This window comes from Sturnira hondurensis, unplaced genomic scaffold (assembly GCF_014824575.4).
Source record: "Sturnira hondurensis isolate 20B ecotype Veracruz unplaced genomic scaffold, ASM1482457v3 Scaffold0004474, whole genome shotgun sequence".
Classification (NCBI taxonomy): Eukaryota; Metazoa; Chordata; class Mammalia; order Chiroptera; family Phyllostomidae; genus Sturnira; species Sturnira hondurensis.
Genome location: NW_028077105.1, coordinates 8,680,028 through 8,704,497, shown reverse-complemented (window position 1 = coordinate 8,704,497; position 24,470 = coordinate 8,680,028). Strand labels below are relative to the sequence as shown.

The window sequence follows — 24,470 nt, the reverse complement described above, 5'->3', positions numbered from 1 at the left end:
ATAGCTGAGTGGAGCCTGGGCTGGGAAACAAAGGGTTGCCAGTTCAACTCCCAGTCAGAGCACATGCCTGGGTTGCGGGCCAGGTCCTCAGTGGTGGGGGGGGGGTGGTGCGTGAGAGGCAACTACACATCGATTTTTCTCTCCCTCTCTTTCTCCTTCCTTTCCCCGCTCTCTGAAAATAAATAAATGAAATCTTTAAAAAATAGGATCTTTAATTTTTTTAATCTAAGTATGTACTTTTTATTATTAAAAGCATTTAACAAGCCCCTGCTAAGTTCAGAAGATGTGCTAAACACAAAATCAATAATGCCAAGTACCGGTCCTCATTGTACTCTCCTGGAAACAGCAGCATTAGCATCAACTAGAAACTTGTTCAAAATGTAAATTCTAGGACCCCACCCAAAACTATCAACTAAGAAACTGTGAGTAGAATCCAACAACTTGTGTTTAAAAATTCCTCCAGTTAGTCAAATGCAACCTTACACTTGAGAACTTAATTTAAAATAAAATGCCATGCCTGGTGACTCTAGTTGGCTTTTATTTAAACCATCCTCTACACTAGAGTAGTTATAGAGTCAAGCAAAGAAAAAGGAACATCTCAGTCACTACTGGGCTCAGGATGGGCTTCACAGAGTACCTGACACATAATATGTTAACTCCTAAAACGTGGGGCACTTGCTAGTCAAAATAAAAGGGGAAGAACATTCCAGAAATAGAAAAAAGAAAATATGCCAAAGTACAAGAAAAAAAAGTAAGACACTCTGGGACATTCAGTGGTTTGATAGGATTGGAATGAAAACGGCATGTGAACAAGTGAGGGGATGGAGGGCCGGCCAAGATAGAGCCAAACCTTGTGTTATAAGAGAATTGCATTCTGAGACCAAGCCGAAGAATTTTGGTTTTTATTCTGAAAGCTATTGGATGCAATCGAAGTACTGGAGTCATGGATTTAAATTACATTTGGGGGATTTGTGAGTGGTTCCTGTACACTGGTTAATTGGTTTTGTGTTGAGAAATAGTGTGATACAACAAGGCTAGGAAAACAGGCCTGGTAACATTTAACCTCTGTTCGACAGCTACCATCTCATGGTGCCACTGGTAACCAGGGGGTTTGAGGTTGAACGGGAATGATTCCCGGACTCATAGAACTTAGTTTCCCCCAAACTCAAGCATTTTAACCTTTTACTACATGTAATTCTATGATTAATAGGGGCTGAGAGAATTGGCGAAACAGCAGAGACAATAGCATAATAGAAACAATAGCATCATAGCAGAAATTGAGACAAATAGATAGACATGATAGAGCATCTTGGGCCCAAACACAGAGCTCTAAAAGTATAAATCACTCTAAAAAATGTCATGTGGAGTGATAAAGCTCACTCATAAGCTACATAAAGGTCTGTGGGAGAAGATGGTTCTGGAAACAGTATTCAAAAACAAATCAGAGAAAGCCTTGAATACAGCCTCTGGAAGCCGATGGGATTAGTAGGGCATTTCTAGCAATGGAGAGAAGGCAGAGGAACTTTGTGCCAATGAGCGAAGTGAAGATGAGCAAGTCAGTTAAACAAAAGAGCACATATTGAACAGTCTGTCCCCATTCTAGCATTACAACCTTGTGGAAAAAAGGGCTGCCGTGAAGGTAAAGATCAAGTTGCTAGACAAAGGACTGACTAGAAGGTAGCTTTCATAGATTTTAGTCCACCCCACACATGCATCACCTCACCCTGCCCACCCCCCACATACAAAGTGTTAAACTTACTGAGCTCTGGAATAAATGAAGATATAATGAAAAGTTAAAAGTAGAACTATAGTCAACTTGAGTATTCAACTAGAATCACTTAGTTATGCTTACAGAATACTTTGGGAGAATAATTCTGGATGTATGGGCCTCTTTTTTGTTCCTCAGATACTCAAAGTTTTCTACCTTAACAATTTTATATCCTACATCTTTATCTATTCATTGCCTCTCTTTATTTACTTTTATATCATTCACCATTGCTTAAAAATATACATTAATTTTCTCATTCATTTTCTCCCTATTCCAGGCAAGTCATGAGGAACATATCTTCTTGTTCACTCTCTCCCCTGGCGTAAACAGCATCTGCCATAATCTTTTTTTTCCAATGAATAAATAAAGCGCCATAAGACAAACACAGAAACATGTTATATATATACTTTATTAATATTTAGGTACTCCAAATCTCCATTTTTTCCCTTGGCTCAAAGTTAGATTCTCTCAGTGTCTGACCTGAAAGTTAGCCACCTCTGAAATCTCCTGAATCTCCTGATCATTATTTCTGCTTTAGCATGATAAAGAACACATTTTGATTTTGTACAACAGTTGGTTCCTTTAAGTGATTTGAATCGAGCTTTTATAAAGATTCTAACTCACTACCTAATTGAAATAAAAATGTACACAGCTCTTTACCTAATGTACATGTGGAAACGTTCTCCCTTCCACTGGTACAGCATTTTAAGTTACCTTGATTTGCTAATATAAACAACCCATGTTGAAATTCTTGCGTGTCTCTGTACACAGTATAACTTTAAATCAGTTCATGTGAAAACTAAGGGCTATAATTAGTAGTTATGTAAAAGAATGTCAGACCCTTGGCAGATAAAATATGACTTGTAATCAGGAGCATCAGGACTACTCCTTTCTTCACTGACCCTGAAGGAGGAAGAGACATGTTGAAATTTCCTCCAGGTTAGCCAGTTATAGGAATAGCCGATAAGCCAAGTGTCGCCAGTTCAAGTTTCAGGAATGGACTCTAATGTCACTTAGTCATTCAAACATATTTATTGAGGAAACTCTTCTAGGTATTACAGATACGATGATACATAAGAATATTTTTATGGAATGTATATTAGAGTGATGGAGATAGTCACTAAAGCAATAAATAAGTAGTGTATAATATGGCCATAAACTCTGGAGCATGGGCTAATATAATAATAAGTGATGTGTTTAGTGACATTGCATGATGCAGTCAATATGTTAGTCTCCGTCAGCTACATACAGCTCAGCTGTGGGCTTTCACTAGTCTCTGTGCATGAATATTGTGATGAATTGGTACCGCTGATTTTTAAATAATATGTGCAATTAAGATGGTTCAATCTATACAAAAAATAAAGTATTGTCTATGTCTACATAGTATAGAATATAACTCAGATAAATGAGGGCTAAGAAGGAGAACAAAATAGGGTAATATTATAGTCAACAATTGCTTTGTGTTTACTATGCGCCAGGCAGTGTTCTAAGCTAGTTCTCAAATTTTGCTGTGTATATCGCCTGGGGTTCTTGTTACATTCACATTCTGAGTTGATAGTTCCCAAAAGGCATTGAGATCATACATTTCTAACATGCTTCTCGGTGCTGCTAATGCTGCTGGTCAGTGCGTCACGTTTTGAGTAGCATGTCACATCAGTGAGTCTAAATTTCTCACCCCAGGTTTCGAAGCTGGTGAGCGTGGGTGGAGCTGGGATCCCAGCCCAGCCAGGCTGCTGCCTGAGTCTGTTTCATAATAAGTGTTGTGTAGTCTATGGGAAATAATTGAGATCAAGATGAGTGCTGTCTTAGCTAGGTGATCAGAGAAGTGACCATCAGCAGAGAATGAAGGAGGAAGCCAGACAAAGAACTGGAGTCGAGCACACGGTTAAGGGCAATGCAAGTGTAAAGGCTCAGGTGCAGGGACAAGGTGTATATACCTGGCAACACACTGACGTGGTTGGGAGAGAGGTAGGGAGAGGAGGGTGTGAAATTAGTGCTACCCCAGTGCAAACAAGAAGTGCAGCTTCTACAGCAGAAGAGTCAGTGCTTTCTTTCACAGCTCAGGGCTCAGGCTTCACCATCAGGCCGAACAGGGTTGGATCTTAACTACATTGTACCAACCGTGTGACCTTTCGTAAATCACTCAACTTGTTCAATTTTCTATTCTTTTTATTATTCTGTAATTGTTATCACTAAATTTATTGGGGTGACATAAATTAATAACATACTACAGGTTTCAAATGTATAATTCTATGACACATCATCCTTGTATTGCGTTGTGTGTTCACCACCCTAAGTTAAATCTTCTTCTTTCATCGTATGTTTGAGCCTTTACTGTTCCCCTACCCCCTTTTCCTGGTGGTAACCACCATACTGTTGTCTGTGTCTATGAGTTTTTGTTTGTTTGTTTGTTTGTTTTCCTTATTTGTTCCTATTCTTTCAAAAAGGTAATAAACACTGGATCCGTAGAGTTAGTGTAGAATTAAATAAGAAAAGTTTACAAAACTACCTGGCACATATTCAGATCAAAATGAATAAATGAAGTAATGTTATTATTTATATAAAAACATAAATGGCAGAGGTTTAAAATTATAATTGATGCAGTGAAATCCACAGGCAAAAAAGTGATTGGAAGAATATAAATAACTCAGAAGTAAAAAGGAAAAACAATAGGCAAAGTTATTCTCCAAATAAAGAAATAGCACTAAGTCTCTCTCAGTGATTTTACTCTTCTAGTTTTGGAATAAGTTTCATGCAGTGTTGAGACAAGCTATATCACTTTCAAAGAAAATTTAGAGTCTGCTCTATTCTCATGAGACTTTCCATTAAGTTTATTCTTCCATATGATAGTTTCTCTCTTTTTTTTTTTTGAAAAGTACCTTCCCTAAATTCCCCTGGAAATCCAATTTCTTTTGATTTTTCAAGAACTCCCTTAGAATAAATTTGCTTATGTGTATGCTCACAAAATATTCATTGGGACTTAGATTCTGGAATTCAACATCTAGTTCCAATGTAATTCACTATACTATCACATGTTCAGTAATACAGCTTCAGTACTTATATTTTACTTAAAAAAAGGTGGTTCTTCTTGCTTTAAAAATAGCTTTTAATTCCTCAGCTACTGTCACATAACTTTTCTTCTCTTGAATGACTTTCTCACAATGGGGTGAAGAAAGTACTTGTATAGGCATTTAAGTAAAATAACCCTTGGAAGATTGGCTGAGTAGTTTGTATTACTCTTACCTGGCCTCATTGTCAATGGGACATGACAATGTTTGCCATGTTTTTGTTAGACAGCTCAGGGAAGTCAGGAGCACAGGGCTTCATAGGATTTTCCCTGAAGGCATTTTGATGTTTTGTTCCTACTGTACTACAGAAAAAGAAAGAGGCTATTGAAAGCAGCAGACGACAAACTGAGAACACTTTAAAAGAAGGCAGAGACATACTTGATGAGGCCAGCCGTCTTGCAGATGAAATCAACTCAGGCATAGACGTGAGTATTTGATAAAACCCAAAGTAAAAAAGAAAGACAGTAATGATGTAAGCTTTCACAAATGGGAATCAATGAGAAATCCCAGTAATGTAAGCAAATGCTCATGTATTTTGTCTTGTGGGTATAAAGTTATTTTTACATTTTTGTATTGTGACCCTGCTCACCTACTGGCAACAATTAGAACTTCATATTGTTCTCTAATAGGTAAAGATATCTGTGTGAGGGTTCTCATTCATTCTCAAACACCTATGTTTTTTACCACACTGAAAAGGACATTACTTGTTGCTAGGGCAGCACTTACAATCTGTTTTAATATTCGTATAACATTAGTTAAAAGAGAAATGTAAATCTACAAACAGACTTTTTAACATACTGTCTAATGCAGTAGATACTAATATATGGTAATGAAAACAAATGGTCTAAAAGATTCTAATGAGGATCATTTAAGCATTTATACCTGTGAAATAGTTTTTTTAAAGATAGGTTCTTCTTGATGTAAATTGTACATTTTCTAATCTCATTAAATAACAACTTTTATTCTCTACTTTCTTTTTGCTATGTTGGTAAATTTGAAGTTTCATAAAAAAAATTAAGGATGTGTAATTTTATCTCAGAGAGTAATTAGTAAATGAGAGAAGGCTTGGATTCAATTTCTTAAAACACTTTTTTTCTCTATATAACAGTATGTTAAAGACATTCAAACTAAATTACCACCCATGTCTGAGGAGCTGAAAGATAAAATAGAGGACCTCTCCCAAGAAATAAAAGATAGGAAGCTTGCTGAGAAGGTGTCCCAGGCTGAGAGTCATGCCGCTCAGCTGAATGACTCATCTGCTGTCCTAGATGGGTATGTCATCTGTTGTTGGAAATGTCTATGCATCCTGACACTCGTCCAACGGTTCTGACTAACACAAATGGCAGAGAATTGCTTTCAAATCTTGATTTCTGTAATTATGAGCACTCGAGCTACAGGGCCTCTCTGTGGAAGAGCCTAATTAGGATGGTCTGGACAGAGCTCCACTGGGGCAGCATCAAACATCTGAGTTAAAAGTGGATTCCAGTGTGGCTGGGCAGGGAGTGAACACAGCCCCGGGGTACACTTAGAAGACAGGGCTTTGTTCTTCGTTAGAGAACATAACAGTTGCATTTTTAGCATTTTAAGTAATAATGTATAAGCACACAGTCTGATGCAAATTTCAGTTTTTATATTTTTAATGAAATCAAAACTATTTATGGTTAAAAGGGTGGCTTTTGAAAATGCGGCCCCATGCATAGTCGTTAAGTCAATTTTTCTTTTCGGACTCCAGGGAGACACAATATATTCCTCTGTGAAATAACAGATCACTAGAGCTGGGATTCTCATATGGGTCAAAGGAGGGAGAGACAAGTGGGGAGATGTGTCTGATTTATGAACAGCCTTCTAAGTAAAACTGGTATGCTTCCCTATAATTATATAGGTGTTATTAACCCCAAGAATGATTTTCCCAAACAAATCTGTATTTAATATACAACATGTGTAATGTTCTGTTCCAATATGTAATACTCATTGATACAAAGGAAAATATTAATGTTCGAAGGCCCCAAATTCATGCACAGTTCATTTTACAACAAACTTTTGCCCATTTAGTATGAAGGGCAGTAGATGGAACAGTAAACTAGAAGTCAGCAGATGCTGACTCTAAGCCCTTAATTGGCAAAACATTAGACATGTGACCTGAGACAAACTATTTAACCTTCTGACAGTCATTTATTCTCATCTGAAAAATATACCTGCCCCAGAGAGATTTGATAAAATTTATTCCAGTAACATGGTACAAGTGCTCTGAAATGTGTAGTGTGCTTCACAAATGATATAAAGGGTCATCTCGCTACATGTACTTGCATGATGTACATGGTTACAGAAGCTTTGGGGGATGCTATGCATATGTAATAATCTGTCAGTAATATTTCACAGCTTTTTAGAAAGCTGTGTTTAAATTGAAGACTATAACATAATACATTGAGTAGGTAGCCCACTATGATTTGGAAATTCTACTGGCCATGGTTCCTTGAGAACCGTATTTGCTCTAAGTAGGGTGCCCTTCATTTGACTATCAACTGCTCTGATGTTCTTTTTGGGGTAATCCCAACAGAATCCTTGATGAGGCTAAAAACATCTCCTTCAATGCCACAGCAGCCTTCAAAGCTTACACCAATATTAAGGACTACATTGATGAAGCTGAGAAAATTGCCAAAGAAGCCAAAGGTCTTGCACAAGAAGCTACAAAACTGGTAAGAAACAAATAATCTTATGTACTGAGAATGGAGGTCCATCTGTGACACGTGCACTGGCTCGCAGTGCTCACGGTGTCATGGATGAGACATGAGACAAATTCACATGGACTACCAAGTCCTGTGGAGGAAAAGGGATGGCACAGCTACTCCCTCAAGCGGGGAGAGCCTCTGAGCAGCCTGGCCACCCTCTCAAGGGGGGAGTGGCTTGGAGCACTCTGACCCTTGCCTAGACAGGCTTTTATTGGGTTTTTGCACAGGAGTTCAGGTACAACTTACTAATCATTGTCAGGCAGTAAACAGTAAATAGTACACAAAGAACCATTAGGGCTTCTCCTAAGTCAGGGTCTGTCAGCTAAAAGGCTACATAACTTTGGGAACATAATCTCATTTTCTGCTTGGGCCTTTGTCATCTAACTAAAAGCATACTTAACAAATCAGGCTTCACAGGATTGTTAGGAATTCTTTCTCATGACAGCTCACCCAGGGAACTCGCCATTCCCAGCACAAGGCTGCACCACCCTCTGTCATTGTTTTGAGGCTTAAGTCAGGCAGAGGAGGCAGATAGACAAAGAATTCTCGGAGACTTCTCGCAGTCAGACTGAGGACTCAGGCTTTGTCAAAGCTGGGGGGTGAAGGTCCATCACCCCCTTTCTCCTTAGCCCCCCAAGTCTTTCTCTGGGGCCTCTACGTGATCATGCCTGTCTTAGGTGATTCCCCGCTTGGGGAATCTTTCCCATCATTGGCTAACTGCTCAAGCATTGGGGGCCAGTTATAGAAAAAGGAGCAGAAGCAGTGCTCCTGCCAGGGAGATAAGCTCTGTCTCCTTAGAGGCTTACTGTCCGAAGGTCGCTCACTCAGACTTAGCCATGGGGGGTTTTAGCTCCTGAAACCAGGCAGGGTGGTCCCCAACACATCTGTTTGAAAAGTACCTAAACTAAATTTCTCACCTCTGTATGTTTTTTTGAAAATCCTAGTGAAATAGAATCTTTGTTTAGAATTATTTTCAAAGGCTTCTTGTACATTTTATCCAAAAAAAAAAATCATCTAGGTACTATAATCATAGCAGAATTCTCTGTCATACTCTATTTAGTACTGATAAAGGTCTTGAAATTACCACAAATGGCAAGCAGGTCTGTTCCACCAATCACAGAAGAAAAATAGTCAAACATAAGATGTTGGACAATGAAATTTGTCACTATTATTCCACATGCCATCAATGAGAAAGTGCTTTGAAAATTAAGACATTGCTTACAGCCACACACAAATTGCTTACATGTGAAGTTTGACTATAAAGTGCATCTGTTACAAAACACATCAGATCATATGCTTCTAAAACATTTATACTATTTTTATTCATTGAAACCTTTGCCTTCAAAGCCACCTTTAGCTGCTGTTATTGTTCATAGTAAACTTGAAACTAATATTTTAGAGTTTCAGGGCTCCAAGTATGTAGTACATTATCCAAGTATCTTCAACAGCAAGAGACCCTCATCCTTTACCTGGAGCAACATTTTGTGAATAAGTTACATGATAAACCATGGTACTAATATTTTAGGTAAAAAATATATGATAGGAAGCGATGTTGAGTTAAAGTGTGCAGAACCATCATTTACTCCTTTAGTTTCACCTAAAATCTCAACACATCAAAATTTCAGGGGAAAAAATAACCCAATTCAACATTTGACACTGCACGAAATATGCATAAATAATTGGTGTTAAAGAAACATATCAGTATTATTTTTTTGCTTTGGTATTGGTCACAAATGCTTTTTGGATATCAGGAATATTAGAGCTATTCACCACAACTTTGAAACATTTATTCTGTGGCCATAACGAAAACATTATACTCCATCAGTAATTACTACTGTTCAGTTTTCTCTGGAATGAGTCCCCTTACTGCCATTATGTTCTGTTTATTTCTTATTCAAATTAGTGATACAGTTATTGCAGAAATTTCCTTATGCTTAGTAATCCTTTGCAAATCAACCGATTTTTTAAATCCAAACTAAATTATTTATTCATCTTCTCACAGATAATTTTCTATTTTAAAAACCCTAGTTTCTAAGTTCATTTCCATCTTACCTATCCTTTACTGGATGACCATTTTCAGCATCAAGCGCAGTGCCTGGCAAACAGTGGGCACTCGTGAGTGAATGATGAAAAAATGAATGTCATTCTAATGGACACTTTTCATGCCCTTTACAATCTCTTATACCAATAAAAATCTTAGTCTCCCTGTTGTCATTGTTTCAGCCTTATACAATTTCAACATTTTATGTAAAAGAGCTCTTTAATTTCACCCAAAGTTAATACCATCACTTTATACTTAGGAGACTCCTGATTTTATGCTTGCATGAGGTATGTGCTTTTCCTCACCACCGTGTGTATACGTGACAGACTAGCCCACCTCAGACCCAGAGCCGGGGTGGGTCGAAATGCAGTGCAGCATGTCCCCTCGTTATCACGATCCCCTTGCTCTTTCTGTAAACCATGTGAAAATAATTACATGTCTGTAAATTACAAAGTAAGTGCTATAGGGAACCCCTGGTTTATTAAATAGCTAACAGCAAACATGAAGAAGACTGATCTGCCCCAGAAAAGGATGTTTTCAGTTGGGAAAGGTTGGGGGGCACTAGATATAAGTTTGCTCTGTGCAAGCGTGGAGGAGCGAGGGCCTCGGTGCCATTAGTTGACTTGCAGTGAATGATCCACCTCTTTTCCCATGAATGACTGGCATCCTCTACTTTATCTGTTGTTTCTGAGAAATGACCTTTTTCGGATTCTCTGGGCCCCCTTCCTGGCTTATACCCACTCAACAGTGTGAGGGTACAAGTGATAAGGACTAAAGGGGAGTAAGTGTCTAAAGACGCCTGTCAGTGTGGTTAGAAAAAGTGTCCACCCTGCTAAAGGGACGAGTCTTCTCATGGAGTCACAGACTTTCTTTTATCTCCTCTTCACCCCCTCAGAGTTTCAGTTCCCACTCGCCTCCCCTGCATAGTAGAGTCTCCATTTTATCTAGTCTCTTGCTTGCTCTCTGCAATCTGTTTCCACGGTGGCTGCCACCGTTTCACAGCTTGGTGACTGTGGTGTTTTGTTTTATTTCTACTTCCATTTCCCAGAAAAGAATGTCTCCAGAATTAAAATTTAAGCTGATGATAGACCCCCAGTGGACAGAAACGTGCATGGATAACCATGTATAACCCCCTGAGTATTTCACTCTCACTATTCAACACACACTAGTCTGTGATTTTCATAGAGTTAACAATAGAGTTAACATGTGGAGTGATATATAGTGGCTGATCACTAAGTGTAGATTATTCCTTCCATCTCCCAAAGCTGACGCTAGAGTCTAGAATGGCTAGCATGCTCTAGATTTTGAAAACTGGCAAGATATTTGTATTTCCACAAATGATAGGAAAGTTGAATAGAGAAGAAGATTTCAAAAAGAAAAATAAAATTGCTTTCACTGGTTTGTGGTGGTGTCTGTAGATCTCTTTGAATACAAATGTCATGTAGAATTTTTTAAATTGATAACAATTAGGTTCTAGTGATGTGCTGGAATTTCTGAAATCAAATTGGGAAAAAAAGATAGCATATCAGAATTTGGGAATTAGAGGACCTATCTTAAATTTTAGCACATCTTATAGTCTATCCTAATCCCTCCCTTGCCTTATTTCCTGTAATATAGTCTCCCAAGCTTAGAACTTAATTTTTTCATCTAATTTAATGTTTAATTTTCAATAACACCAGCTCATGTCTTCCTCTTATCATTGACACAGTTAGGATGCTAATAAAAATGCTTATGAACTATATATTGATAAATATGATATACTAAGCATACCCACATTTTTTATTTCTCTTCAAATTTTTTAACAACATATTTAATGTACTTAATGTGTAAATGCCATTAGGAAACACAACCCACAGGGTAATTAGAGATGAACAAAATTCTAACTTGCCCTCAAACCTGTAATAATCATTTGTTTGTTATTTATTATGCTAATAAAAATGCTTTCCAACTTTTACCTACATAATTCATTTTCCCTTTATTGTAAATTTTCTTTTCATTCCTATTATTATTCTTTTCTTTAATATTGTTAATATCATTTCTAATAATTTTTCTTTATTAGTCTTTGAATCCTTATGTAGCAAGATTCTTTTGACATCACTACTATTGGTTAATAAATCATATAGTTAAACACTGTAAACCTTGTTTAAACATTACATATGATTAAACATTAAGGCATTTCTAATAAGTGTTTGTTTAGAAATATGGTAATGTAATCTCTTCAGTCTGTCTTATTTAATATTTACTTTGTGTAATTGGATGAACCAAAATACATAAAAAACTCTTGCAAGGTCATTTTTGAGTTTTTATATCCTACATAGAGAACTGGGCAAATATTAGCTGAGTACATAGTACATTCAAAAGGCCCCATGAAATACTCGTATAGCCATTCAGGCTGTAAACTTGGATTCCCACACACCTTCTATTTTATCCTGTCCTCCACTACTGAAAAGTCAAACAATAATGTTGACTTCTTATTAATATCTATTATCACTGGCATTTAAATTTTATATCAGTGTAGTATTAAAGACAAAATGATATAAATGCATAATTGATATAATTGAATTTGCTAAGAAAGCTAGTGAGCATTTCTTCTTCTACATCAACAATTCAGCAGCTTACCTACCAACCGAGTGATTCGCACAATAGCAACAATGAAAAAGTCCGTGAGGATCCAAGTAGCCTAGAAAAATACTGAGTCCGTGTGTGAAAACAGCGTTCATTAAACCACCCTGACTTTAGTGATTTTTTTTGTACAGGGTACACTCATTGGAGTCAACTGGAAAAAATTGATTGGAAACAGAGAATCAAACTGCTATTTATGATTCGGCATGAGACATATTTGAAAATTTAGTACCAAGTGTTAAAAATCAAAGTGTGTATCATTAGTCAGGACTCTGAAACTCTTTGGGATGCTGCAATGCAACAGAAATCTGCTATTTAGGATTTCCACCTGCAGTGGGATAATTAGGAGGTAAAATTGCCATGTTGAGTTTGATTCTGGACATTAATTGGAAGGAAAACCGGTCCCTTCTGAGGATGCTGTGTAACTCGGCAGACACTTCTCTATTGCCTTGACTCAAAACCAAGAGTCTTTGTGCTGCCTGCCCATCCACCCCCAACAGCTTGTCTGGCCCCTGCCCCGGCAGCCAGCTAGTGGCAGCCACGTGGGCCAGAGCAGTGGCTGTCCTACCACCGTGGGTGAAGACCTATTCTTACTTAGTTACAGATTTCTGAATCCTCTTTTTTTTGGTTGTCTTCTTCAATATTATCTAGCTGAATACTCAGTCACTAATACCAAAGTTTCATGACTTTGAGGCTTTCCTGTTTCGTCCTTGAGTCCCCTTTCTGTGCTAAGTGCCTTTCAGTCTTCAGAGACTCATTGAATCCTGCTCCCACCTTAGGACATAGTGTGCAAGGCTGGGATCTACAACCTTTCCACACATTTCGGACCAAGGCCAGCACTGTGGCTTGTTTCCTTCCTTTTTTCTTTTCTCTTTTTAGTGATTATAAGTTTGGTTAATGTTGTTTTATTATATCAAAGTATCACAGGAAGACATATGTGTCAAACAACCTGCATTAAATTCTATTTTTAACACAATTAAATAGTATTTTTATCCTGTTTATAGTCACAAACTGACTTTTTTCTTGACTCATTTTTTGTTCACTATTTTAGATTAATACCCTGTAGTAGTTTGGAATATAAGTTATAATAAAATACATTTAAAATAAATACACAGTTACTTTCTTATTTTAAAATTTTGTAGGACCTTTTTTTAATTATTACAAAAGCAGTTTGTGTCCATTACAGAAAAATAGGAAATGCAGACAAGTAAGAGGGAGAAAATGTAAAATGTGCATAGTCCCACCAAACACAAATACTTTTAAAAGTGTTGTTAAGCTGTCCATACATTTCTTATGAAAATAGTTTACATACAAAGGGTAATTTTATCTGTTTTATAGCTTAATATATCAATATTAAATGCAAATTTTTTAATTTTATTTATTTATTTTGTGAGAGTAGGAAAGGGAGGAAGAAAGAGAGGGAGAGAAACACATGTGCTCACAACTGGGAACCTGGACATGTGCATGGGAACCCAGGCATGTGCCCTGACTGAGAATGGAACCGGTGACCCTTTGGTTCCTAGGCCAACACTCAATCCACTGAGCCACATCAGCCAGGGATAAATGCACATTTTTTATATTCTCACATTTTTAGAATGTATATAATCTAGATTCTACCATTTCTTCTGAGAATTTTACTATAGTAAGAAAGTTCTCCCCAATATTTATCAACAGTCTAACATACTAAATACAAATTTCTTTGATATATACATTACATACACACATTGCAGCTAATGACCAGCCCTTACATATACCCCTGCACAATTTGAAATGTTTTCTTTATTTAAAAGATTCTAAATTTAGCCCTAGCTCATGTGGCTCAGTGGGTTTGGTGCCAGCCTTCAAATCAAAGTATTGCCAGTTCGATTCCCAGTCAGGGTACATGCCTGGGTTCCCTGTGGGGGGCACATGAGAGGCAACAGCACACTAATGTTTCTCCTCCTCTCTTTCTGCCCCCCTCCCCATCTCTAAAATAAATACATAAAGTCTTTTAAAAAAGGATTTTCAACTTAAAATCATATAAGCTATATATTATCTCAGCATATTATTCTCTTCAGAAATGTTCAAGGCTCCTGTTCTAAAAAAAATACTTCATAATGAATAGGTCATAAATCATGCTGTTCAATATTTAGTTACTACTTTCTTTAAAAAACTAAAACAAAAAGAAATATTCTGCATCTCTCCTTAGAGCCAACTCTTTCAATGAATTTAGAAAATTTGGCTTCATTAAAAAGTTTTTTGAGGACCAATTTAAAAAAAGAATAGAAAGTAATATAAACAATAACTTTCAAATTTACTTATTTAAGTAATAAATCACTGGGGTGCCGGTTTACCATCCTGAAAACTTACCTTCAGGCCTCATCCTCACGTCTTCTCCAAGTAGAGCCCCTCTGACGATGCTTAGATGCCTTTTGCTCCATTATGGTAGTAATCACCTTCTTTATAAAGGACTTTTTATTTTTCTTTCCATTTCACTCTGGTTCCATGAGGAAGGGCAGAGTCTCTCCATCTTTGAGTAATCAAAGCTTACTCCAGTACTTGAGACTGCTAAAAACTGTTGTGGGGTAAATTAATCAATTCTTTTATCTATTAATCAGTGATGTGATGCTTTAACAAGAGTCACTATAAATATTTAATAAATTGTAAGAAGAACAAACCTAAGATGTAGGAAAAGCTATTTAAGTGCCAAACCCTCTGTTAAACCTTTCTAGGCATATTTGTCTGTACCATTCCTTCTTTAATTATCTTATATTATTTCACATTTTCTATAAATGATTACTAACAAAACACACAATAATTTATGTATAATATTTTATTATGTGTGATTCTGTAAGTTTTTCTCTAATTTGTATATAATGCATATATACATATATACACACAGAGAGAACTTACAAAAATACAATCTCTAAAAAAAGAAACAACATGTCTTGCAACTCTAAAAACCTCATTTATATTTCACATATGCTGTAGACACAGCTCAGAAACTCAGATAAGATGCTTATAAATATGTATGAAGTATAATTAGCTTGGAAAATGCTTCTTCATCACCTGTTCTGATAGTGTTGATGTGCTTCAGTGCCCTACTTGGCAATTGTTGGGAAAAGAACTCTCCAAATTCCAATGAGCTGCAACAGTTCTGTTCATCCACGACATGTTGGTGTGTTTCTGTTGTAAGGCTTGTCTTAAACCTGGATTGTTGGTATGCTGCTCATAACTGACAGTTGTAGGCCATCAGCCCTTTAATATTTCGAGTGCTTCTCAAAACATTGCAACCTGTGTTATTCCTCCATATCCCTTGACCCCGAACATTTCACTTCCACTGCCCTTGCCGGAGGTTACAACTCTCTTTCTTCTGGTCTGTGCTACTACAATAGCCAACAGATGCATCCTTGTCCTCCCATGTAGCTGCACAATTCATCCTCGGGGACCAAGGCTCTGACCACACACACCTCCTCAGAAACGTCCAATGGCTCGACATTGCTTCTTGTCCTCTTTCCTCAGCCAGATATTTACGCTTTTCTGAAATTGACACTAATCCACCTCACAGCTTAAGTTCTTCAGCCTGTCCTTTATAAACTCTACAGTCTTTTGCAACTGAAATACTTGTTTCTCATCCACACATCAAAATTCCCAGGCTCCTTGCCTTTCCTGGCCTTATTGCTACTGTATCTGAATAAGAAGTGGTTGACTAAGGATCCAGGAAGAAATCACTGGCTTCCTGAAAAGCAAGAAAGGAAAAATGCCTGGAAGCAAAAGGCAGGAAATATTCATAAATGCAAGAAAATAGCAAATTAGCAGCAGGGAAGTCTATCGTTGATGGACTTCAGTCAGAGCTCGACCATGTTGCTGGACGAAGGTGCAAGGGTCCATTGGAAGATCAGTAAGTTGGTAATTATCCAGGCAGACTAATCAAAAAATTCAGAAAACTCAGCAATATCTAATATCAGGAATAAAGGGAGTGAAATCACTACAGTTTCTGCAGATAGTAAAGGTTAATGAAAGAATATTATAAACAACTTGATGCCAAAATTCATCAATTTGAATGAAATGGACAAATTTTTTGAAAATCACAAAACTATCAAAACTTACAGATAAATAACTTGAAAAGAACAGACTCATAGATAGAGAGCAGATTGATGGTTCTTGTAGCGGTTGGGGGTGAAGGGATTGAGAAAGAAGGACTCATGGGCTCGGACAACAGTGTGGTGACTGCAGAGGACGGGGTGGGTGGAGGTAGAAGAGGGTGTAAGGGAGATAAACAGTAATGGAAAAAATACAGAAAAAAACGATTGAAAAACAAATGAATAACTTGAACAGCCCTATATTCCTTAAAGAATTTAATTTATACTTGAAAACCTTCACACACACACACACACACACACACACACACAGATTCAGTTCCAGATGATTTCTCTGTTAAATTCCATTAAATACCTAACAAAAAAATAATAATTTCTTCAGAGAATTGAAGAGGAGAAAATATGTCTCATATCATTCTGTGAGGCCAGTTACTCTGATACAAACCAGACACAAACATTACAAAAAGTTGAAATGTATAGGGTACAAATATTCTTGGCAATGTTAAATCAAATCCAACCACTTATTAAGACAAGCTACAAACTAGGGGAATATAGTTGCCAATTACATATCTGATAAAGAATTTATATTTAGATTATGCATACATATCTTTCAAAACTCAGTAAGAACAAATAACCCAATAAAAATTGGACAAAATATTTAAATAAACAATTCACCTAAAGTATGATAAATAAGTACTGGTACATGAAAATATGTTCAACATTATTACTCACAAGGAAAATTTAAATTAAAACCAAAATAATGTGCACACCTATTAGAATGTCTAAAATATAAAAGCACTGACTATATGAAGAATTGGTAAGGATATAGGCAAATATAACTGCTGGAAGAAATTTGGAAAAAGGTTGGTAGATTCTTAAAAACATACGCCTTCCATATCACATAGCCCATCCACTTCTAGTGTTCACTTCAAAATAAATGAAGGCATATGTTCATACAGAGATTTGGGCACATTCCTACATATGTTCTGTTTAGAATAGCCAAAGCTAGAAATAATCCAAATGTCCAGCAACAGGTGAACAAATAATTAGATTGGGGCCTATCTATATAAATTTTAAAAAGGGGCCATACTTCTTCTGGAGGGAGGAGGATTTCAAGGGTCTTTTATTGTGACAAAGAAGACACATAACATACAATTTACCATCATAAGTATTTTTAAGAGTGCAGTAGTGTCAGCTCTATACATGTTTTTGTGCAACAGATTGCACTTTTGTCTTGCACAATGGAAACTCTACACCCATGGGAGGTGTCCCTGTTTTCCTTTCCCACCAACACAAGAAATCAGATACACATGGATAAATTAGATGCACACACAACATGGGTGAATGTCAAAATAATCACACTTAGTGAAAGTAGCCAGACAAAGGAAGAGTATATACTGAATGATTCCATTGATATAAAATACTGTAAATTACTAATAGTAGTGGGAAACAGATCAGTGGTTGGGTGGTGATGAGGGGAAGACCAGGAGGGGTAGAACGAAGGGAATAACAAGAACTGATGGAAGTGTTCTCTCCTTTGTGGTGATGGTTTCAGCTTACGTCAGAACTTATCAAATTGTAAATTGTAAATATGTCAGGTTTATTTATGCCTTAATATAACTTTTGACAAATCTAAAACAAGCAGAGAAAAATGGATATTGGACATTATTGTCATTCAGCAATTTCCACAGCTCATAATATAGCCTCTTTCTATGGCATCGGGTCCTTCTCCCTCTTTCCTCTCTCACCTCATTGCATTCATTTTCTAATGCACAGGAAATCAACTCTTTCTTTCTCTCTCCTTTTCCCCTATGCCTCACTTTGCATATCCAAGATTAGCTTTAAAATTTTGGCTATTAATTTCTTGTCAGATCATTTCTGTGCAAAGGCATTCACATCTCAAGGTTATAAGGAAATCCCTCTCGGTCTCTCTCCCTCTCCTGTTCAGTCTAGTCTCGTGAATGACCCCTAGTACCGTGATGATGCAGAGTTGTCTCCCAAAACCTACTCTGTCCTTATCCAAACTGACTCCAGCTCCTGAGCTTCAAATCTATTCTCTTCACTTGTGCATTTTCTCTTTTCTCCTTGTCAGACAGAGTATCAGCTGTCACTTCTGCTGTTTTCAAGTGCCTATTGAGAGAATCTTTGTCCTCCTTTTTTTATAATTTCTCTTTTCTAACTTGTTTTGATTGAGAAAACTTGTTACCAAGGAAGTAAGAATGGCATGTAAATTTGGAACAAATATAGAACCTGAGTGGGTAATTGAGTTTTATTTTTTTAATAAGGTACATTGGATTTGTGCCATTTATATTGGCACTCTTGCTTTTTTTTCCAAGATAAATGCCACTTATGTGATGTTATTGTATCTAACTTCCAAGGAAAGCTGTAAGACCAAGAATTTCTGTGTTTTCAATTAAGGAGACTCTTCATTTTCCATAGAATAATTTACCAGAATTATCATCTCTTTTCCAAATGCTGGATATATATATATATGCACAATGTTTCTTTTATTTATAAAGATGTTTCCAATATGTTCATTTGTAGATATCATAGCATTCTACAATCAATCTGTTCTGTGAGCAATAGATTATTTAAATGAAAGCTGTTGGTATAACAACTTAAGATAAATTTTGCTACAACAGTATAAAATTCTGTAATCTTTCCTTGTTTAATGCTCAAAATAATGTGACTGATGCAAGAAAAAATGTTATTAAGTCCCTGCAAATATCTTTGAAGAGTTTCTGTCTAGGGTTACCTGAATTCAGATTTATAACATCAGCAGTAAGTGTTTAGCATTCTCTAGCTCTTCCTGCACCCTGAAACACTTTCCCAGTTTAAAATTTAACATAAGATCTTATTTGATTTCTCTCTTGGTATAATATATTATGTAATGATCGCTGAGGAGCAAACACTATTAAAATGGGTACCTAGACATTGAAAGTAAATTATTCCTTTTTCCATACCATTTTGTTATCTTTGTGTCACCTCTTTTAATCCAAGGCTCAACAAAGACATTATGCTGAGAGATGATTGTGGTTCCAAGATTGTCATTCAGAAGATTTTGTTTTGCCATAGTACTTTGAGATGCATTTAGAAAAGGAGCGATATTCTTTCTCATTTCAACACCTAAGGGATAGGAAATGCTCTTCCCCCATGAGCAAGTGAAATGTGCTTAGAGATAAAGTCAGTGGATGTGTTTAGGTGTTAATTTGCTTGACCATTCTTCAGCCCTTGATAACACTGACCAGGTATGTCCTTGCAACATTGCCAGCCATCATGCTTTCAAATACTTCTTTATCTCTTCATTTCCATAATATTATGCTATCATAGTCTCACTTTGTCCTCTCCGGAATCTCAAGTTACCTTGCCACCTCACTTTCTATACATGTCCTTTAAATTTTTGGAATTCTCAGGGTTCTCTTTTTGGCCTTCCCTTCTCCTAATAAAAAGTCTGCTAACTTTAATCACCAATACATACTGTTAATTTATTATTCTAAATCTGTAGTCCAGAATGCTTTCCTGAAAGTAAACTCTGTATAACAACTACCTGCTAGATACGTCTGCATAATTCTATGGTTTTGGATGTCACACCTTTTTATTCTCCCTCCAGGCAACAGGTCCTCAGGGTTCATTAAAGGAAGATGCCAAAGGATCTCTTCAGAAAAGCTTTGGGATTCTTAATGAAGCCAAGAAATTAGCAAATAATGTAAAAGGTTAGTGACCCATTTTTATTATTATTTTCAGGTCAAGCGTAGTTACAATTGGTAAGATATTTTGTTACATGATTAGAAAAGTATTATAGTTTCAGCATAATTTTTATTATCATTTTTATTATCTGGATTTCATGCAAGTAAACTATCTCACCAATTTTACAGTATTTTGTCGTCACTTTCATTTTGCATTGGGTAATATTTTATCATTTTAAACCTAATTTTTAAAGCATCATTTTATCTATATCTAAAGTTTAGTGACTTTTAAAGGAAAGTGTGATAAAATTTTAACCACAGAAAATTCCACTTTCTTCTGCCTTAAGAAGTCCTAGTCACAAAGGAATGAATCAGGCAGATAGAGCATAAATCCCTCATCATCCTTCCTTCTTTTTTATTGAACTAGCTTCAACCAGACTTTTAAGATTTCGCTCAAATGTTATCTTCTCTAGAAAACCTAACACCCCATCTAAATGGCATGCCCCATCTTTGTTCGTCATATCTTTCTCATAGGCTTCAAACCACTACAACCATGGGCACACATTTCATCTTCCTGAGGATAAACACAAGATCTCTTTAACTATATTTCTAGTGTATAATATCACTGTTCCAATCAGGAAATAAGCGTGGTTTTTAAATAAAGGAACAATGTCCATCTTTACTAACCTTAGAAAGAGAAAGGGTTTTACACTCATTTGTATTTGTTTTTCTCTAAACAAATAGTCCATGGCCTCCAATAAAGGCTGTTAAGGAATTACAAGTTTTGTCTCCAGTGCAGATAGCACCTTGATAGTAAAATGCTTTGGACTGCGTATCACTGGTGAAACAAGACTTCCTATATATACATAATTCTGTGCAGGAGACTGCTCTTATTATAAGCTGAAGAGTAACTATAATGAGTCAAGACCTGTTTTCCTGTTGGACAAATTGAGTTGATCTCATGATTTTTGGTCACCTTTCCTTATCCAATGCCCTTGCTAGAGCTGCAGCTAGGGTGAAATAAATAAGGTGAGTTATGCAGGTGCAGGGTGAGATCCTATTTTTTTACTTAAGATTTTAATGTTTTGTTCATCATTGATATTTTTTAAATTAATTTCAATTCTTCAGTATATCACAGTCATTTTTATCTTGAATACTGAGTTTTTGGTGCCCCTTCAAATTCTACACTTGAGGAGAATTCCTCAGTCACCTCAACCTGCTCCCTGCCCTGTCCTTGCCTCTATTATAAAAATGAAGAAAGAACTTCCTTTTTAGGAATTTTTTTCAAGGGAAAAAGAAATCTAAAAGTAGGCATTGTAGAACAAGTTAGGAGGCAGAAACGTTCATTAGTTTAAATGTCTCTTTTCGTACTTCAGGTAGTACATTATTTAAAGTAATGAAACCCACAAACTATTCAAGTCATAATTCCTCCAGAAATCCAAGCCAACCTCTGACAAAGATGGGAATGTTTTCTTGCTACATTATGACACTGCTCTGATTTGTGGCCAATTACAGAAGTTATACAATGGCTGTTAATCAGGGAAATGCCATATATCACCACCAGGACCTGCTGAAATAGGCCCACAGAGCAGCACTCTTGACAGCAGCTATTAAAATAAAGGTTTAGTCATTTCTCTCTTTATGGCACCTCAAGTTAGAAGGAATAAAAACTGTGAGGCCAGTACAAGGTATATCTTCCATATTTCTGATGTTTTACTCAGTTTAACTCAGCACAATCCAGTTGGTTTGTGCATTTTAGTCACGTATGACTTAATCTGCTCTCTTGCTGTTTTTGTGCCGTGCTTGCCTTGAGAGAGTTTGGACTTGCCGGGAGCAATTTGTTTCACTTTTAATTTTTGCATATACATTTGTTAAAAATGAATCTGCCCTTGTGTTCACTTCTGATTTGAAGTCAGTCTACATTACGCTGATTGAATGTCTGTAGAGACAAAAATGGTTTTTTGATGGATATGGGGCTTGGTACTAATTGATGACCATGAGTTAGGAGATGAATTAATACTACTTTTCAGATTGACAAGAAATTTTGTCAGTAAAATAGCCAGTTGAGGTTCTTATACAATATGAACAGGATGTGGGGGGCTCCACCCATAGAGCCCCCTCCCACCCCGTCTGCACAGATGAGAATAAATCTACCAAGACATGATCTGCTTGGGGAGGAAAGGTGACCAATTTCTCAGAGGAGAAGGGCCTTGAGCCTGTTCCTCAATGAGCTTTTATTGGGTTTAATTTGCATAGAAATACAGCATGTAAAGCTCATCAATCATTGCCAGGTGATAATGATCAATCAATAGATAGCATTCAAAGAACTGTGAGGGCTTATTCTGAGTCAGGGTCAGATTACCAAAGGGCCATGAAACTTTGAGAAACAAACTCATTTTATGCTTGGACCCTTATTGGAAAATTGAGGGCATTCTCAGCAAAGCAGTTTTCACAGGATTTTATGTATTCTTTCTTAGACCTGATTGCCCCGGGGAACTGCCTATTTCTGCCCAGAGGTGTACTGCCCTCCAGCATTAAGTCAGGCTTAAGCCAGCATTAAGTTTCAGGGTTAAGTCAGGCAGTGGAGGTAAGACAGCCAAGAGATTAGGAGACTTGTCACAGACAGAATAAGGACTCAGGCTATGTCAAAGCCAAGGGGTGAGGGTCCATCACCCCCTTTTTCTATAGCCCCCCAAGTCCTTCCCTGATGGCCCCATCATGACCATGCCTATCTTAGGTCATCCCTCCCTTAAGGAATCTTACCCATCATTGGCTAACCAGTCATCCACCTGGGGCCCAGCAGGGTGACATAAAGGGGGCAAAGGAAGCACCCCTGCTGGGAAGATAAGCTTTGTCTCCTTAGTGGTCGATGGTCCCAAGGCTTTAACCATAGCTTCTGAAAGCAGGCAGGGTGGTTCCCAACACTGGGCAAAGGATGAAGTTGAGGGCAGTATATTACAAGCCTGAGAATACTAAGATTTTACAAGTGTATACTTTATCATCTATAGAGTAACTTTTCAATTTTATTTACTTCTTAATTTATCCTGAATGTTTGTCTTTGCCCAAATTAAGTGAAATTATTTAATTACTTAGGAACAAATAGATAACATGTCTTTGAAATGGATGACATTCACATGAAATAAAAATATCTATTACCACACCCCAAAATATTGAATCAGTGGATCACATCACATGTGGTTCTGTCCAACACCGAACAGCACCAGAATTATTCCAAGATTAATTTTTTACCCAGGAAATCAATATTTTCCTGCTAGACTGAAATCCTCCAAACACTCCGTCATTCAGTCCAGATAGTTGTATCAGAAAGGTTCTGCAATCATGAATATAATACACTTGCAATTACTGACCTGTTAAGTTTCTGTGTCATTATTTTAGATTGCAAAAGGAGAGTAAACAGAGATACTGCAGTGATGTTAAACCAAGTATGATACACAGGTTAAATTTTGGCTAAGGCATTCTCTTATTATTAAAGGTACACTCCTTTTGAATTCACATACACCATTTGCCAGAATGAGACTTTCCATAAAGAAGCATGTGAAAGACAAACAAGATCTGTCCTGTTGATTAAAAGAAAGAAAGTTTTTTAGAATATATGGGTGAAATCAAGTGTAGATCCTCCAGTCTACCATAGTCCAGGCAACGGAGCAATGTTCTTTTGTAGAAATTGCTGAATGCTCATACAGAGTTGTAGTTCCCCTTTTGGGGTGTGGATAGAGAAAATCAAGAAAATCAGACTAGGTCAGACTCACTTTAGAAGTTAAAATGGAAAGTGGCAAAACACTGGCAAACATGGAAAGGTGAGAACTACTGAAACCGACGAGTACTTGTCTTACTTAACAGTGTTCAAATTCAGTTTCCTTTAGAGTACCTCGATGGCCAAAACAAAACAGACATGCAGACGCACGCCAGGTTTTAGAGCTTGTCTGAGAGGAACCGTACGCATTTAGATGTCTGGTTGTGTTGGTTTCTCATCCCACTGGCTGCAGAGAGGAATCTCTCTGATGATGTCTTAATCCCTCCCCCTTGATGTCTTAAGTCTTTCAACATCCTGCCACAGACAAATGCCCTTCCCTCCTCTCCTCAGGCTTCCTACTATGACCCTCCACTTGGAGGAAGAACATATTCGGTTGCAGTGAAACCATTATTGAGGGCCTGTCAGACCCCATGCCCATGATGAACAAGGTCTAATTTGGCACTTTTGCATTAGGACAGGGTTTCTTAGTAACAAGTGTCTGTATGAACACCCTAAGCAATCTCAGAGGTCCCCAGGCATGGTCACTCATGCACAAGTCAGGGAAAAAGAGGCAGTCAGAGATAGGATACGTCCCAATCTCATGACAGTAACTGGGGAAAGGAAAGCAGAGGAATGACAGGAAAGAGGGTGAGACATACAAAAGGTGGAAAGACAGTGTGGCAACCTCGTCAAATGTAGTGTGTCCTGGCGCAGGCACGCAGC

At 37.2% G+C, this 24,470-nt stretch overlaps 1 protein-coding gene across 3 annotated transcripts in view; it reads left to right on the top strand.

The window, feature by feature from the left end:
• Positions 1 to 24,470, top strand: part of LAMA2 (laminin subunit alpha 2) — a 531,387-nt gene that overhangs the window by 422,173 nt on the left and 84,744 nt on the right. For all 3 annotated transcript variants that reach the window (XM_037045779.1, XM_037045780.1, XM_037045778.1), the window contains exons 38-41: positions 5,145 to 5,261; positions 5,945 to 6,108; positions 7,394 to 7,532; positions 19,918 to 20,020. In XM_037045779.1, coding sequence (XP_036901674.1) covers positions 5,145 to 5,261; positions 5,945 to 6,108; positions 7,394 to 7,532; positions 19,918 to 20,020 — 523 coding nt within the window. The remainder of the gene's footprint in view (positions 1 to 5,144; positions 5,262 to 5,944; positions 6,109 to 7,393; positions 7,533 to 19,917; positions 20,021 to 24,470) is intronic.